General features: G+C 45.3%; 1 protein-coding gene across 1 annotated transcript in view; it reads left to right on the top strand.

The window, feature by feature from the left end:
- Positions 1-13,989, top strand: part of TSTD2 (thiosulfate sulfurtransferase like domain containing 2) — a 30,313-nt gene extending 16,324 nt beyond the window's left edge. Inside the window, exons 7-9 of the mRNA XM_069766777.1 lie at positions 2,194-2,352; positions 10,743-10,881; positions 12,894-13,989. Coding sequence (XP_069622878.1) covers positions 2,194-2,352; positions 10,743-10,881; positions 12,894-13,123 — 528 coding nt within the window. The 3' untranslated portion in view covers positions 13,124-13,989. The remainder of the gene's footprint in view (positions 1-2,193; positions 2,353-10,742; positions 10,882-12,893) is intronic.
- The last annotated feature ends 1,321 nt before the right edge of the window (positions 13,990-15,310 follow it).

Below are 15,310 nucleotides of genomic sequence, written 5' to 3'. Positions count from 1 at the left end.
CTTTAATAGCAATAGAATTTTTAGGGCCCCCTAGGCTCCAGGGCCCAGGTGTGATTGCAACCCCTGCACCTGTTGTAGTTACACCCCTGCCTGTAGCTAAACACCAGACTCTTATTGGCTTCAACCTGCATTTAACACAATAATGTCACTTCACTTTTTGGGAACATTAGTGCTGACATCACTATAAAGGTTCTGCTGTGAAAGTGAGTATCCATTGTTTTTATTTTAATTGGAGTCCTGAATTAATTAAAGAGCTGTCCAGTAGTGGACAACCTTCTTTAAAGAGGTAGACTCGTGTTATTAAATTGCTTTTGTTAGTTAGACAGCATGAAAATAAGCATGTTTGCATTTCACATGCTTTTTCTGTGTGTTTTCATTCTTTTGCAATGAGAGCTTTGATCTTACATAGTTTACAGCTTTTTTCCATGGAGCTTGGTCAAGTATGGGCAGTAGTTACATCTCAGGAGAGGGATTAACTCCTAACGTCCCAGCCCATTGATTTCTATGTAGCTATGAGCTGCTCAAGAGACCACTTGAGAATACTCTATTAATCTAAAACCCACAGGACAGGACCTGCATGTGGGCTGTTATGTGGATGGTTTCTAGCTCAGTGTAGGAGTGCTGTGTGGGATGAATGTAAAATGCTGCTTATTGCAATGATTTGCTCATAGTAAATGCTGTACATGAATTGCACTGTGTGGTTTATACTGCAGGGATGTCTAGAATATTGATCTGGGACTACACAGCCAAAGACGTTATACTGATGTTAGAACGCTCCGTAATGTTAGTGAATTTGGCTGCAAGAACATGACATACAAGTAGACAAAAAAAAAACACCTGCGTTACAGCATTTACATTATAGTGCAATGAAGCAGCGGCATAACGTGATATTTGGATGTAAGATGTGTGTCAAAGAGGTCATGTAGTCTCAGCCTAAGTGTTGGGAGCCTGCATCCGCCTATAGAAAGGTATATGCAGCCATTTTGCTTTGCTAAATATGCAACAGCCAGATGATTGTTTAAAGCACCACTCCCGTGCCTTTTTTTTTTTTTATTGCAGCACTGGACTGGTGCTACTATGTTTAGGGCCCCTGCACTTAGTCTTATACTTACCATCCGCCGTCTTCTGCTGTCGGTCGGTCGGTCTCCAGCAATTTGTGACCTAGCGGATCACTCCAGTGTTTGCTAGAGGTCACTTTTCAATGCAAATCTACAAGAGCCTCTTTCTGGCCTTATTCTGGCTCTCATAGTCTTGCATTGAGACTTGGTTGTGCTCACAAGATGGTGTCATGGGATCGGAGTTGTGCTGGGAAGAGCTGAAGACGGGGAATGGTAAATATATTAGATACAGAGATCTTATACTAGTAGCACCTTTTCAGCGCTGCAATAAAAAAAAGCTGCAGTTGTGCTTTAAATTGGTTTTCCAGGTTTAAATATTTTTAATATATAGGCAAAAATAAGAAATACTCCCCCACCCTCGCTCCTGTGCTGGCTCTCCGCAGTTGCCTTGGTTTTTGTTTTAGGCTACAGTGATGACATATTACTAGGCTCAGCACTCTCAAGGCACCCATACACATTACAGTAGAGTAGGCCAAACTTGCCAGTTTCAGCAGTATTGTCTGACAGCTTTATGTGTATGATGCCTCCCAGAAATCTAGCAACAGAAAAGATTGGTGGACAGGAGGGTTTTTATCTGTGGGAGATAAGATGCTGTTAAAAGAGTCTGCAGGAGGACAGAGGAGTCTAGAGAAATTTGACAAGGAGCGCTTTGCCAAGCCAAGTGTTTCCGAGTAAGGCCACGTTCACACATTTAGTATTTGGTCAGCACCAATGAGGAGAGGAACAGTCAGAGGAAAAGTATAATAGAAACCCATCACCACTTCTGTATTTATCACCCACTGCTGGTTTTGGCTTACAGATACTGAGGTAAAAACTGACCAAATTCTGAACGTGTGACCGTATAAGGCAGAGCTGACAGATATCTGTTGCTGTTGGTCAAAACGGAGTATAACAAAAAGCAAAATCCACTGAGCCTTGCATTGCACCCTACGATTTTACCTTGATGTGGGGAGTGGAGGGATGTTATAGTATGTGGCTTGGTGGGATTGATGAGCAAGGGCTGCTTTTTTGTCCCAGACTAGCCTTGCTCCTGTGATTCTGTTGTGTGACTTTTATGGCTGTTGTTCCTTTTTAGGGACAGTTCCAGAACTGCCTAGCTCCAGACATCAGGAAATTCAGCTACTTCCCAAGCTATGTTGATCAAAATCTGGACTTTTTTAAAGATAAAACTGTGCTAATGTACTGTACCGGAGGAATTCGTTGTGAACGGGGTTCTGCTTATCTCAGGTCAAAGGTGACATGATTTTTTTTTCTTTTATTCTTTCAAGCTTTTATAATCACTTATGACTTTGATGTTTCAAAGAAGCACTCCCAGTAATTTTTATTAGCTAAGGCTATGTTAATGTAATGTAGTGTAAGGGTACCGTCACACTATACGATTTACCTACGATCACGACCAGCGATATGACCTGGCCGTGATCGTAGGTAAATTGTAGTGTGGTTGCTGGGGAGCTGTCACACAGACAGCTCTCCAGCGACCAAGATGCCGAGGTCCCTGGGTAACCAGGGTAAACATCGGGTAACTAAGCGCAGGACCGCGCTTAGTTACCCGATGTTTACCCTGGTTACAAGCGTTAAACTAAAAAAAAACAAACAGCACATACTTACATTCTGGTGTCCGTCAGGTCCCTTGCAGTCTGCTTCCCGCACTCAGTGACTGCCGGCCGTAAAGTGAAAGTGAAAGCACAGCCGCTGTGCTCTGCTTTCACTTTACGGCCGGCAGTCACAGTGCTGGAAGCAGACTGCAAGGGACCTGACGGACACCAGAATGTAAGTATGTGCTGTTTGTTTTTTTTTAGTTTAACGCTTGTAACCAGGGTAAACATCGGGTAACTAAGCGCGGTCCTGCGCTTAGTTACCCGATGTTTACCCTGGTTACAAGCGAGCGCATCGCTGGATCGCATCGCTAGATCGCTAGATCGGTGTCACACACACCGATCTAGCGATGACAGCGGGAGATCCAGCGATGAAAGAAAGTTCTAAACGATCTGCTACGACGTACGATTCTCAGCAGGATCCCTGATCGCTGCTGCGTGTCAGACACAGCGATATCGTAACGATATCGCTGGAACGTCACGAATCGTACCGTCGTAGCGATCGAAATGTTATAGTGTGACGGTACCCTAAGGTGTGTTAATATATTTACTGATTGCCGTCTTCCCTGGTCTTTAGCACTGCTCTGGTCCTCTTCTCATTAATGTGACTGCAGTTCTGACTCTGGATCACACTGGGGTTTAAAGCGAGCCTGTCAGCAAACAAACATCTTCCTCATCATAGAGACATGTTGTTTTCTCCTACGCATCATTGGGGGACACAGGACCATGGGTGTTATGCTGCTGCCACTAGGAGGACACTAAGTAATACAGAAAGAATCGCTCCTCCCCTGCAGTATACACCCTCCTGCTGGGTCCAAGTGAACCCGTTCTTGCTTTGTGTCTGTAGGAGGCACTTAGGTCTGCTTTTAGACCCCACCCTTTTTATTTTTATTCTATTTTTCCCTTAACGGAGCGAATGGGGGCGACGGATCCTTTCTAGGTTCCGATCTCCCCTGAACCATCAACAGGCAAGAACACGGAGCATCCCTCCCCATATCCTTTCCTGCACCGTGGATGCCAGCCCTGAGCTCACTTTACGGGGGACGGTTCCTTCGCGTTCCAATCTTCCCCTCCATAGCAGGCAACCACATGGAGTAACCCTCCATTTACTTCTCCTGGAGCCAGGTGCATAGCTGGACATGATGTTTATGGCGTCCGTGCAGCCCCCCACTGCATCACCACTGTTATAGCGGATGATGGCGGCAGAAGCTCTCCACCCCCTCCCTGATTATGGCGATGGTGGATTGAGCACCGGCCCACCGCATCTACCGTGAGGACACCTGCGGGGCCGAAGCGCTGGGGGGGGTCCTGGTCCCTGGGATAAGGGAGGTCCGCAGATACCTTAAAGCCTGGGTCCGTGGGTCACGTCGGTCCGCACAAATGGCGGTCACAGCGCTGCAAACCGCAAGCCTAAAATTTACCCCCGGCTTTTTCTCTCTTCCAGGCCGGAACGTTGGCTCCGCCCACCGGCAGTTACCACCACCTACTCTCTCTGGCGCTTCTCGTTCTCTTCCTGATCTCCGCGGCCATCTTTGGACACCCACAGGGCTGATGCTGCAGCGCTGCTCCAGCGTTTTGAATCACAGCTTCAGGGATTAGAGATTTCTGTGGACACGTTGCGGACCTCCCCCGGGGATTCAGACACAGGACCTGGGTAAGCTGCAGAAACATAGCTTAACCCTTCCCCTGCTAGTAAGCGCTCTCCTCAAGGCTGCACTATGTATCCATCAAAGCCTAACAAAAAGTCTGGGAAAACCCACACCGTGTTTTTTGCTGCTTGTACCTCTTGTAAGGTATCTCTACCCCGGGGTCACAATACTGCGTTATGCTCAGCTTGTGAATCGGTGACTGCTCAGGAACCACCTGTTACTGATACCGAACCCAGTGAGCCTAGTCCCCCTGAGTGGGCTACCTCCCTTACCCGGTCTATGGCATCCCTGGCCAAAGCATTAGACTCGTTCGGAGACCCTTCCTCTAACCAGGGCACTCTTACGGACAACGCTTCCGATGATCAGAACCCCTTGTACACTAGGGGTCATACCTTACCAAGGAGCTCTCGCTCTTCCAGGAAAAGGACTCATGCCTTGTCCCCAGACTATCACCTGGAATTGGGTTCTGAGAGTTCCATTTCTCGCTCCCCCTCCCTTGGGGCTAGTAGAGAACCTGTCTCAGAGGACGATTCTGACACGTTCCTAGATCAGGAATTTCAACACGATCAGGAGACTCTCGACTCTCTCATTGAGTCAGTAAACAAGGCCTTGAAGCTAGATGAGGAACCTTTATCTAAAATGGATTATGCTGTGTCCTTTAAGAGGACCAAGTGGGCTCACAGAGTGTTCGTTGAATCTCATAGGATCCGTCCAGATAAACGCTTCACAGGGCAAAAGCCCATGGAGTCAAAATATCCCTTTGCTCCTGATCTAAGAAAGAATTGGTCACAGCCTCCTCCGGTAGATCCTCCCGTATCGCGCCTAGCTACTAAATCTATTTTATCCTCTTCAGAGGGAGCCTTGACTAAAAACCCCACCGATCGTCAGATCGACAATATGGCTCATTCAGCTTTTGAAGCCTCAGCAGCCGCACTCTTTCCATCTTTTGCCACTACGTGGGTGGCTAAGGCTATGACCCATTGGGCTGAGGTCTTGTCTTCAGCTGTTCTGGATACCAATCTTCCCCCCCGAGATAGTCAGAGCTGGGGATTTTCTAGTGACCACGTCTCTGGATGCCGGTGACTGCGCTTCTCAAGCAGCAGCAAATGCCATCACCATTCGGAGGTCCTTATGGCTCAGGAACTGGCATGCGGATTCTGCTTCCAAAAAGTCATTGACTTCTTTACCATATCAGAGCGGTCGCCTTTTTGGCGAAAAACTCGATCAATTAATTTCCAACGCCACTGGAGGGAAGAGTAAATTTCTCCCACAGCAGAGACCCCTTCGGCCCTTTCGGAACCAGCAACAGCGGGCTTGGTCCCAATTTTTTTTTTTTTTGTTCCAACTAAAGTTGGTCCTCTACTTCCACATCTTCTGGACCTGGCCGGGCACAACGTAGGGATAGAGGTCCCCAGACCTCTGACAAACCTTTCCCTTCATGGAGAGGCAGGCTTAGGCAGTCAGGATCCAGGGGGTCCAGACCGGGCAGATCTCCCACACAATGACTCCCTGTGGTATCCGGAGGACACCCTCAAAGTAGGCGGCCGCCTGCTTTCCTTCAGCGACGCCTGGCTCTCGGTCGTTCACGATGAATGGGTCCGCGACCTAGTGTCTTCCGGATACGAGAGAGAATTTTCCTCTCTTCCACCAAATCGTTTTTTCCAGTCTTCTCCTCCCAGGGCAAAGGCATCAGAGTTCTTCCAAGCCATAAGCTCTCTAAAGGAAGACAAGGTTATTATCCCGGTCCCTCAAAGCGAAAGGTTTCAAGGTTTTTATTCAAACCTGTTCATTGTTACAAAGAAGGACGGTACAGTACTGCCCATACTGGACCTAAAACTGCTGAACAAGTTCGTCAGGGTACGACGGTTCCGAATGGAATCGGTTCATTCGGTCATCGCCTCCATGGAAAAAGGCAAGTTCCTGGCGTCTATAGACATCCAGGACGCGTACCTCCACATTCCAACTTTCCCTTCTGACCAGAGGTTCCTTCGCTTCGCAGTTCAGGAACAACACTTCCAATTCGTTGCTTTGCCCTTCGGCCTCGCCACCGCTCCCAGGGTATTCACCAAGGTCATGGCGGCTGCCGTAGCCATCCTTCACACCCGAGGCGTGGTTGTGCTACCGTATCTAGACAATATCCTCATCGAAGGCCCCTCTTTCCACGCCTGCAAGGATGCTGTGAACATCACAATAGATTCTCTTTCTCGCCTGGGTTGGCAGATAAACTTCAAAAAATCTTCCCCAGTACCGGCACAGTGAATTTCCTTTCTAGGAATGATACTGGACTCATCCCAGGGGTTGGTGCTTCTTCCCCCGGAAAAGATCTCAGCCTTACAGCGGGAAGCTCAGAAGCTCTCTCAACCTCGCACTCACTCTCTGCGCTTCAGTATGAGAGTCCTCGGCAGGATGGTAGCAGCCATGGAGGCGGTTCTATTTGCCCAATTACACATCCGTCCCTTACAACATGCCCTCCTGGCTGTGTGGGACAGGAACCCGTTCTCCCTTGACCGTCGGTTCTTCCTTCCCCAGTGAGTCAGACAGTCTCTCAGGTGGTGGACATTGAAGTCCTTCCTGAATCAAGGGAAGTCTTTTCTTCCAGTACATTGGCTAGTTGGGACAACAGATGCCAGTTTTCTAGGCTGGGGAGCGGTGTTCCTACATCACACTGCTCAGGGCCGCTGGTCACTTCAGGAATCACGCCTTCCGATCAACATCTTAGAAATTCGGGCAATCAGGTTAGCTCTTCTCCAATTCCATCCCTTCCTGGCGAGTCGTCCCATCAGGATTCAGTCCGACAATCTCACTGCAGTGGCATACATCAACCGACAGGGGGGAACCCGCAGCATGGCAGCCGTGAGCGAGGTAGGCTACATTCTCTGTTGGGCCGAGAAAAAACGCTCATTGATTTCTGCGGTTCACATCCCGGGAGTGGACAATTGGGAGGCAGATTTTCTCAGTCGTCAAGGCCTCGACTTCGGGGAGTGGTCTCTCCATCCGGAGATCTTCCACCAGATCTGCTGACATTGGGGAACTCCGGACGTGGACCTGATGGCTAAATTCCAAAGTTCCCGACTTCATAGCTCGGTCCCACGATCCAGCAGCCATCGGGGCAGATGCACTCGTACTCCCGTGGCATCATTTTCGGCTTCTGTACATATTTCCCCCGCTCCCTTTACTGCCGAGAGTCATCAAGAAGATCAGAGCGGAGGGTGTACCAGTAATCCTGATTGCGCCAGATTTGCTGCGCCGGGCGTGGTATGCGGAACTAGTTCAACTAGTCGCCGATGTTCCCTGGCAATTACCCAATCGCGCAGACCTGCTATCACAGGGCCCCTTTTACCACCAGAACTCCAAGGCCCTGTGTTTGACGGCATTGCCGTTGAGTCCTGTGTTCTAACCCAGGCAGGTTTCTCTCCGGAAGTCATCTCTACCATGATCAGCGCTAGAAAGCCTACGTCTATGCGCATTTATCATCGCACTTGGAAAACCTTCTTTTCCTGGTGCAACGACCGGGACCGTTCTCCTCTTGAATTTTCCATTCCTTCCATTCTCGAATTTTTACAAACAAGTTTGGACTTGGGTCTCACCCTTAGTTCTCTCAAGGGGCAGATTTCAGCCCTGTCCATTCTGTTCCAACGCAGGATTGCCAACAGATTACAAGTGAAGTCTTTCATTCAAGGAGTATCCCATAGGGTGCCGCCCTATAAGATGTCGTTGGAACCATGGGACCTTAATCTGGTCCTCGGAGTCTTGCAAGAAGCTCCTTTTGAACCTCTACAGGAGGTTTCCCTGTCCTTTCTTTCATGGAAGGTTGCCTTCCTGGTTGCTGTCACGTCCTTTAGACGAGTCTCAGAGCTGGCGGATTTGTCTTGTCAAGTTCCGTTCCTGAATTTTCATCAGGATAAGGTGGTTTTGAGAACATCCCCGTCCTTTTTGCCAAAAGTTGTCTCATCCTTCCATCTCAATCAGGAGATTGTCTTGCCGTCACTCTGTCCGGCACCAGTACATCGCATCGAGAAGGCCCTCTACACACTGGATTTAGTGAGATCTCTCGAGATACGTCTTGCGGACGGCGTCTCTCCGCAGGTCAGATGCCCTGTTTGTGCTCCCAGAAGGACCAAGGAAGGGGTTTCCCGCTTCCAAGGCGACAATAGCCTAATGGATTCGTTCAGCTATTCAGGAGTCCTACCGAGTCAGAGGTCATCCTGTCCCGGCAGGGATTAAGGGCTGCTGTTAACGCAAGTGCTGATATGTCATCGTCTAACGGACACCTATAACGCAATGTGAACCCAGCCTAACACTGATTATACAAGAACCCCAGGTATCCTTTTAGTCTGTATAACAGCAGCAACATAACACTCTCTGTAGTTTACTTAGCAAAATCCTGTTGACAGGTTCGCTTTAAGTGTGAGCCTGAAATGGCTTTTACAATGTAAGTCTATGGAGCATCAAAACACGGCTAGGCTTACAATATAAAAGCGACTTCCAGCTCACACTTAAACTCCAGTGTGATCCAGAGAGTCAGAATTGCAGTCAAGTGATTGAGAAGAGGACCAGAGCAGTGATCAGAGAAGACTGTAAGTATATTAACACACACTACATTAGCACTTTGTGCTTCTTCTTTAATCACCATTTGAAGTATTCTGCTAATTAGATTTAGGTTCACAGGGGCTGAACTGTACACAGGATCTTCTCCTCCCTGTCTGTGATTCTCAGCCCCTCTGCCTACCTCCAGTCTGTGAATGACCTGCCTGCTCTGTTTGAAATCTCAGCAAGAAGAAGACCCAGGGGGAACCAGAGACTGGGAGAATAAGACCCCATGTACAGTCCTGCCCCTGTGCACCAAAATCTAATTAACAGAAATCTTCATTATTCAGTATTGCAGCGCTATTACAGCCATGTCTTTACTTTATATTACAAAATCATGCTAACATGTTCTCTGTAATTTAGTAATAAAAAGTAAGACATTGGGAGAATTTCACATCCCTCTATGCCAGTTGTTTGGTGTAAAAAATGTGATGCAGTGGGTATTTGTGCAAACTGTAACACATAGCATTTTATCTTAATTAACCAGACGTCTATTGTCAGTAAGCCAGGAGGAATAGACCGTTCTCTATATGTTGACTTGTGAATTTATATGCTTGTTGCTTCGGTTGGTCAAGAAATGTTGACTCTTCGTGTAGGTTAAATAGATACTTGTAAATTGATGAATGGTTGTTATTTACCTTATATATCAGCTCCTACAGTTTATCGTACTGTTATCTTTGCAAAATAGGGATGCAGGGTCACTGAACAATGATGTATGCTGATTTGTTAATTACACATTATACCAGGCCTTGCAGTTTGTTGACCTGCAAACATTAAAGGATAAACTAAATAATCAAACAATGAGAGTTAAGCTCATCACCCCTTCTCCTTGACCAGTGAATAATGCCTTGAAGAACAGTTGTGAACTAGAAATATATATACCTCTGTAACCACATACATCCAAATATTCAAGAGATCCAAAGAACCAAAGACTCTTTGCAAAACCACAGCCAGGAACACTGCAAGACAGCTGCCAGAACATCATGGCTCCATCACATGGGATACAGATTTGACATTCCACAGGATGCCTGCTTAGGAAATCACGGCCCTGACTGAAAGAATACAGATCTACTCTATTGACCATCACTGAACCCATGGATACGTTTGAGGTAGTCAGGATTTGGACCCACCAGTCACCTGACCCCCATAGATACATTTGGGAAAGCCAGGATTGGGACCCACTGGTCAACTAGCTATATGGAGATGTTCGGGGAAGCCATGTTGTGACCCTGCGTGCGTGCAACAGGTGGTTTGGTTAATTAAGATAAAATGCTGTGCCATCCCTTAAACGTTTTGCAACATTTTCTTTCTGCACTTTCCCCTAATTTCCTAACAAAAAAACAGATAGGGTTTAGTACAAGGGTAGTTTGTCATTCTGAATTGTACAGAGAAGTGATAGAAATTTCCCATTGCTAACCTGCTGGGAGACCTTGTAATTCACTCTGTTGATGGACATCTCAAGAGCACTTCATTTAAAGAATTCAGATTACACATGTAATGTTTTGACGGTGCCTGAACTGAGGTAGCTGGGGAGGTGGGTTCCCTGAAGCTATGCACCTGCTTATAAAGAGTCATTCTACTAGTGCACATTTTACTTTAGAAAATTCATTAGAATGCCATTATGGAATTTAAAGATGCCCTAAACTGACAGCAACTGTGGATTTTGTACCTCATTTGTGTTTTTTACATTTATTATTATTATTATTATTAACATAATAATAATAATATATTTTAAATGCTTCTATTTATTTACAACAGGCTACTTTAAGTATATATCTTTTTTTCTATGAAAGGCTTTGTGCAAAGAAATATACCAACTTAAGGGAGGCATTCATAAATACCTAGAACAATTCCCAGATGGATTTTTCCGAGGAAAACTGTTTGTGTTTGATGGACGCTTCACAATATCAAGTAATGATGACATCATATCTAGTAAGTATTACTGTAAGATCTGGTGGACTTTAATCAAAGAACAGTATATATAGGGTTTATGGCAATGAGACAGAACAAGCCTCCTGATCAATTACATCTTCTGAGTAAAATTCAATATCTTATCAAATTCCAGCATCCTTTCAATATTTCCAGGTTTGGCTTTGTTATGGGAAAAGCAACATGCTCATTCACATTTATATAGAGTATCTTTCTTATTTTAGTAAACACTGGGGAATAGGTAGATACAGATTTGTCAAGCACCATTTTATTTCCGTGGATTGGATAACACAAAATACAGCCTAAGTGATCTATTTTTATGAATTGCTGAAATCTGAGAAAATTTGAGCAATCACCTTGGGCATGAGTAAGGGGGTGGAACGTTACAAAATTGTGATGCTATGACAACGCAAAACTACATAAAATGTAATCTAAGGGAGTTTTAAGTACAAACTACGTGTAAGTTTTAAGAATAAATTAATTCATTCTTATAAAGTTGCTAAAGATTCCATTCTTTTAGAATTCTCTGTCAAGCCATCATTGTTCGCTTTTCAGAATAGTATTTTTTTAGATGTGATATGTTTTGATATTACGAACAGATAATTATGGCATATAACAGGATATACCATAAAGATAGCTATTGCCCCCTGATATCAATTCCCAACATACCAAATAAGATGGAGAAGATAATTAGCAGTGACATCTCACAGGATTGTGTCTCTCGTACATGCTGGAGCACTTCAAATGAACAAATCCTAAGAAAATCTAAAACCACAATGATCTAGAAAGTCAGGAACTTTATTAGCACAATTTTTTAATAACCCACATTTGGTACCTGACAGGTTTTGAGGTTATTGCAAGCCCTCAATCATTGCTTGGCCGATAGTGATGAGCGAACGTGCTCGGATAGCGTGTTATCAGCGCATGCTTGGGTGTTATCCGAGCATCTGAGCGTGCTCAAATATTATGTTCGAGTCCCCGTGGCTGCATGATTTGCGGCTGTTAGACATCCTCAACACGTGGGGATTCCCTAAAAAACAGGCAACCCCACATGTGTTCAGGCTGTCAAACAGCCGCAAATCATGCAGCCGCAGAGTCTCAAACATAAGACATTATCCGAGCATGTTCGCTTATCGCTATTGGCCAACAATGAAAAAACAGGATTTTAGCCGTCACATGTTGTGGCCGCAGTGTAGTTTCTGAAGTTTTGGCCAAAATGCATTTTGTTTGCAGTGATGTTCAAAATTGCAATAAAACTACATTGTTTTTACTGTAATTTCTCCAGAACTGAATATCATGGCAAAAACCATGCAGTTTTTCTGTGACTTCGGAAAATTGCAGCACAAATCCACACTGTAGCTGCAACGTGTGACCTCAGCCTTAAAATACACTAACACAATTAGACCATATTCACACGTCAGGTTGCAGTCCAGGTACAGACGGTGATGCATGGATCTGCCACAGGTTCTCTGAGAGTGGCACTCCATCTACATGGACAAGCTGCTGGTTTTCCGAGCATTTTCCATCTACACAGACAGACTGTTGAGCTCACTGTTTGGCTGCAGCGCTGTAGCTGTGAGGTGAGCGCTGCACCCAATGCCAGACATTAGAAGTAGCAGTGGAGTCTCAGCGCTAGACCCTGCGTAGGTGAGTAAAGCGCAGTTTACTGCACCCGGAGACCATGATTTTGAAAAATGCAACCACCCCATTGATTTTAAAGCTTGTTGAAAGTTTGCTTATTGTGTGATTTTTTTTTTGTTTTGTTTTGTTTTGTTTTTTAATCCTGTTTGTTGATGACCTAGCTAAGAGTTTAAAATGCATCATAGGCTACCAGGTATGCGTTTTTAGCCTTTATAGATCGCTACTCTAATTTGTTTCTTCTCCACATCCCAGAAGTAGGCATCTCATCCATCATTCATTTATGGCATATCTAGTGGAGTCAAAATAAAGCTAAATCTCATGTGTAATGTTCCTTTGGCTAATTTTATATCTTCTTTGTCTGTTTGTTTGGTTAGCCTGTCGTTACTGTGGCATTGCATGGGACAAGTACAAGTTATGCTCCACTCCTCGGTGCTGCCAGCTGGTTCTGACATGTCTGACGTGCCATGAGGAAGGCCTTACAGCATGCTGTGCTACCTGTCAAGAAAAAGGGCTCACAACACAGACTGATCTATGCCAGCAACAATTTAGAGAAGAATGTGAATGTACAGAAATGAGACCCAAGATTCCAATAGAAAATGTCTAACTGGATTTTCAGGGCAATCTGCAGAGACTATTTTATTCTTCCACTGTGGCTTTAAGTGATTCTCCATCACATACATAGTCACAAACGTTTTTAAAAAAACAAATATGATATGTTAGTCTACTAAATTTAAGTCCTGGGGAAAGTTAAAAATGGATGAAAAAGTGCTTTTACAAGTTGGGAGAATTTTCAGAATATTTAGGGTGTATCAACAATCTTCTACTTAATATGTTTAACAAGCCATATCAAATAATATGATTATTACATTATGAACGAAACGTGTTTATCTAACAATGCATTATATCCATGCATTGGAAGATCTCATACATAGTAATGGATCGGGATGTGTTCGATAACTGGTTGGTGCCGCTATACTCAGGACAACATACAGTGTGTATAAATATAACTATGGCGCCAGGTTTTCTTTTTACCAAAAAAGGATGTCATTGCTACAGTTCTTTGTTGGATTCCATGAGATCAGGCAGAAAAGAAAACTTGTGTGAGTGGTTCTGAGTGATGACAGCTTGAAACATGGCCATTTAATTTCACCAGCCAACACTGGGGGCAATAAAAAAGACTGGATCTGGAATATGCATGTCTTTAATACAGACAGAAATATACATAATGTCACCACCAAAATCCATTGGATTACACCTTTTCCATAATCAGCTCTTTTCTATGATCGGATTAAATATAATAAAAACAAAAAAGCTCAGGTTGTAGCTGACTGTGAACATGTAACATATACTAATGTTTCCTGTATGACCAATAAATGACATACGATTCCATGATTTACTCAAATGGAAACATTATGGTTTACAAAGTTTGTATCCTCATGATAATATGCAGTAAAATTGTTTTAAAAATGATGTTGGAAATTGAATTATTGCTTTTCTGGAAAGCAAGTCGCATTCTAGAAATTTGCTGTTTCTGTGAGGGGCTGTAGTTAATAATAATCGTACCATTGGGGGGGCGTGGCCTGAGTGTCCATGTGAGCGGACGTGCGGCAGAGAGCTCCCGCTGCTGTATATATTAAAATCCTGTGTGGCCGCCGCTGATCGGCTCCTTGTGGGGCTTACCGGCTGCGGGGAGACCCAGAGAGTTCGGCGGTGCTGAGCGGCAGCTCCGTGGTCGGAGAACATGACCAGGAGAAGACAGAAAGACGCCGGAGCCGGGGATGCAGGCGCAAGCCAAGATGGCGCCGATGCGAGGGAGAAGGCGGACAAAGAGAACGCCGCATGTAAGAAGCGCATGGAGGTGGCGGCAAAGCTCCAGCAGTTTGCAAGAGTGGAGGCCGCAGAGGAGGAAACCGGAGCTGATACCGAGGAGGAGGAGGAGGAGAGCCCAGCAGGAGAGCATGAGGTACAACAGGGGAGAAAGGATAGCAATATGGCGGTGGCAGTAGGGGGACCTGAGGATATGGCGCCAGGAGCAGAGCCTACCCTAAGAGACGTTTTTGCGCTGGTTTCTTCATGCAAACAGTCTCTGACCCTGCAGATACAGGAGGTCAAGGGGGATACAGCCCAGATAAACGCAGCTATGCAGAAGATTGACAAACGTGTGGGGGAGGTAGAGGAGAGAGTGAGCACTGCAGAAGATCATATAGTTCAGCTGCAAAAAGCTGAGAAGAAGTTCACTCAAGCAATAGCTGAAATGGCTGCAAAAAATGAGGATCTAGAGAATAGGTCCAGAAGAAATACTATACGTATAGTGGGCATTCCTGAAAAAGCTGAAGGGAGGAATCCAACTGAGTATATTGAAAACTAGCTGTTAGAGACTTTTGGAGATACGGCGCTGACAAAAGTGTTCGCGGTTGAGAGAGCACATAGGGTCCCACCGAAACCACCAGTTCCTGGTGCGAATCCCCGTACCATGCTGGCCAAAATTCTAAATTACAGAGACAGAGACATTATCCTGAGGAAGGCTAGAGATATGGCGGATCTGACAGTTGGAGGCCAAAGAATTGCTATTTACCCAGACTACTCTGCCCTGGTTCAGAAACAACGGATGATGTTCACGGGTATCAAGAGACGATTGAGGGAACTGGGAGTGCAGTACTCCATGATGTTTCCAGCAAGATTGAGGGTGGTGGCGTTTGACAAAATCCACTTTTTTCAGAAGCCGGAGGAAGCTACTCAATGGATTGACATTAATGCTAAAAGGCTTAAAGGAAAGGGAGATTGAAACTGT

This window comes from Ranitomeya imitator, chromosome 1, assembly GCF_032444005.1.
Source record: "Ranitomeya imitator isolate aRanImi1 chromosome 1, aRanImi1.pri, whole genome shotgun sequence".
Lineage (NCBI taxonomy): Eukaryota > Metazoa > Chordata > Amphibia > Anura > Dendrobatidae > Ranitomeya > Ranitomeya imitator.
This window is presented reverse-complemented; position numbering and strand designations above follow the sequence as displayed.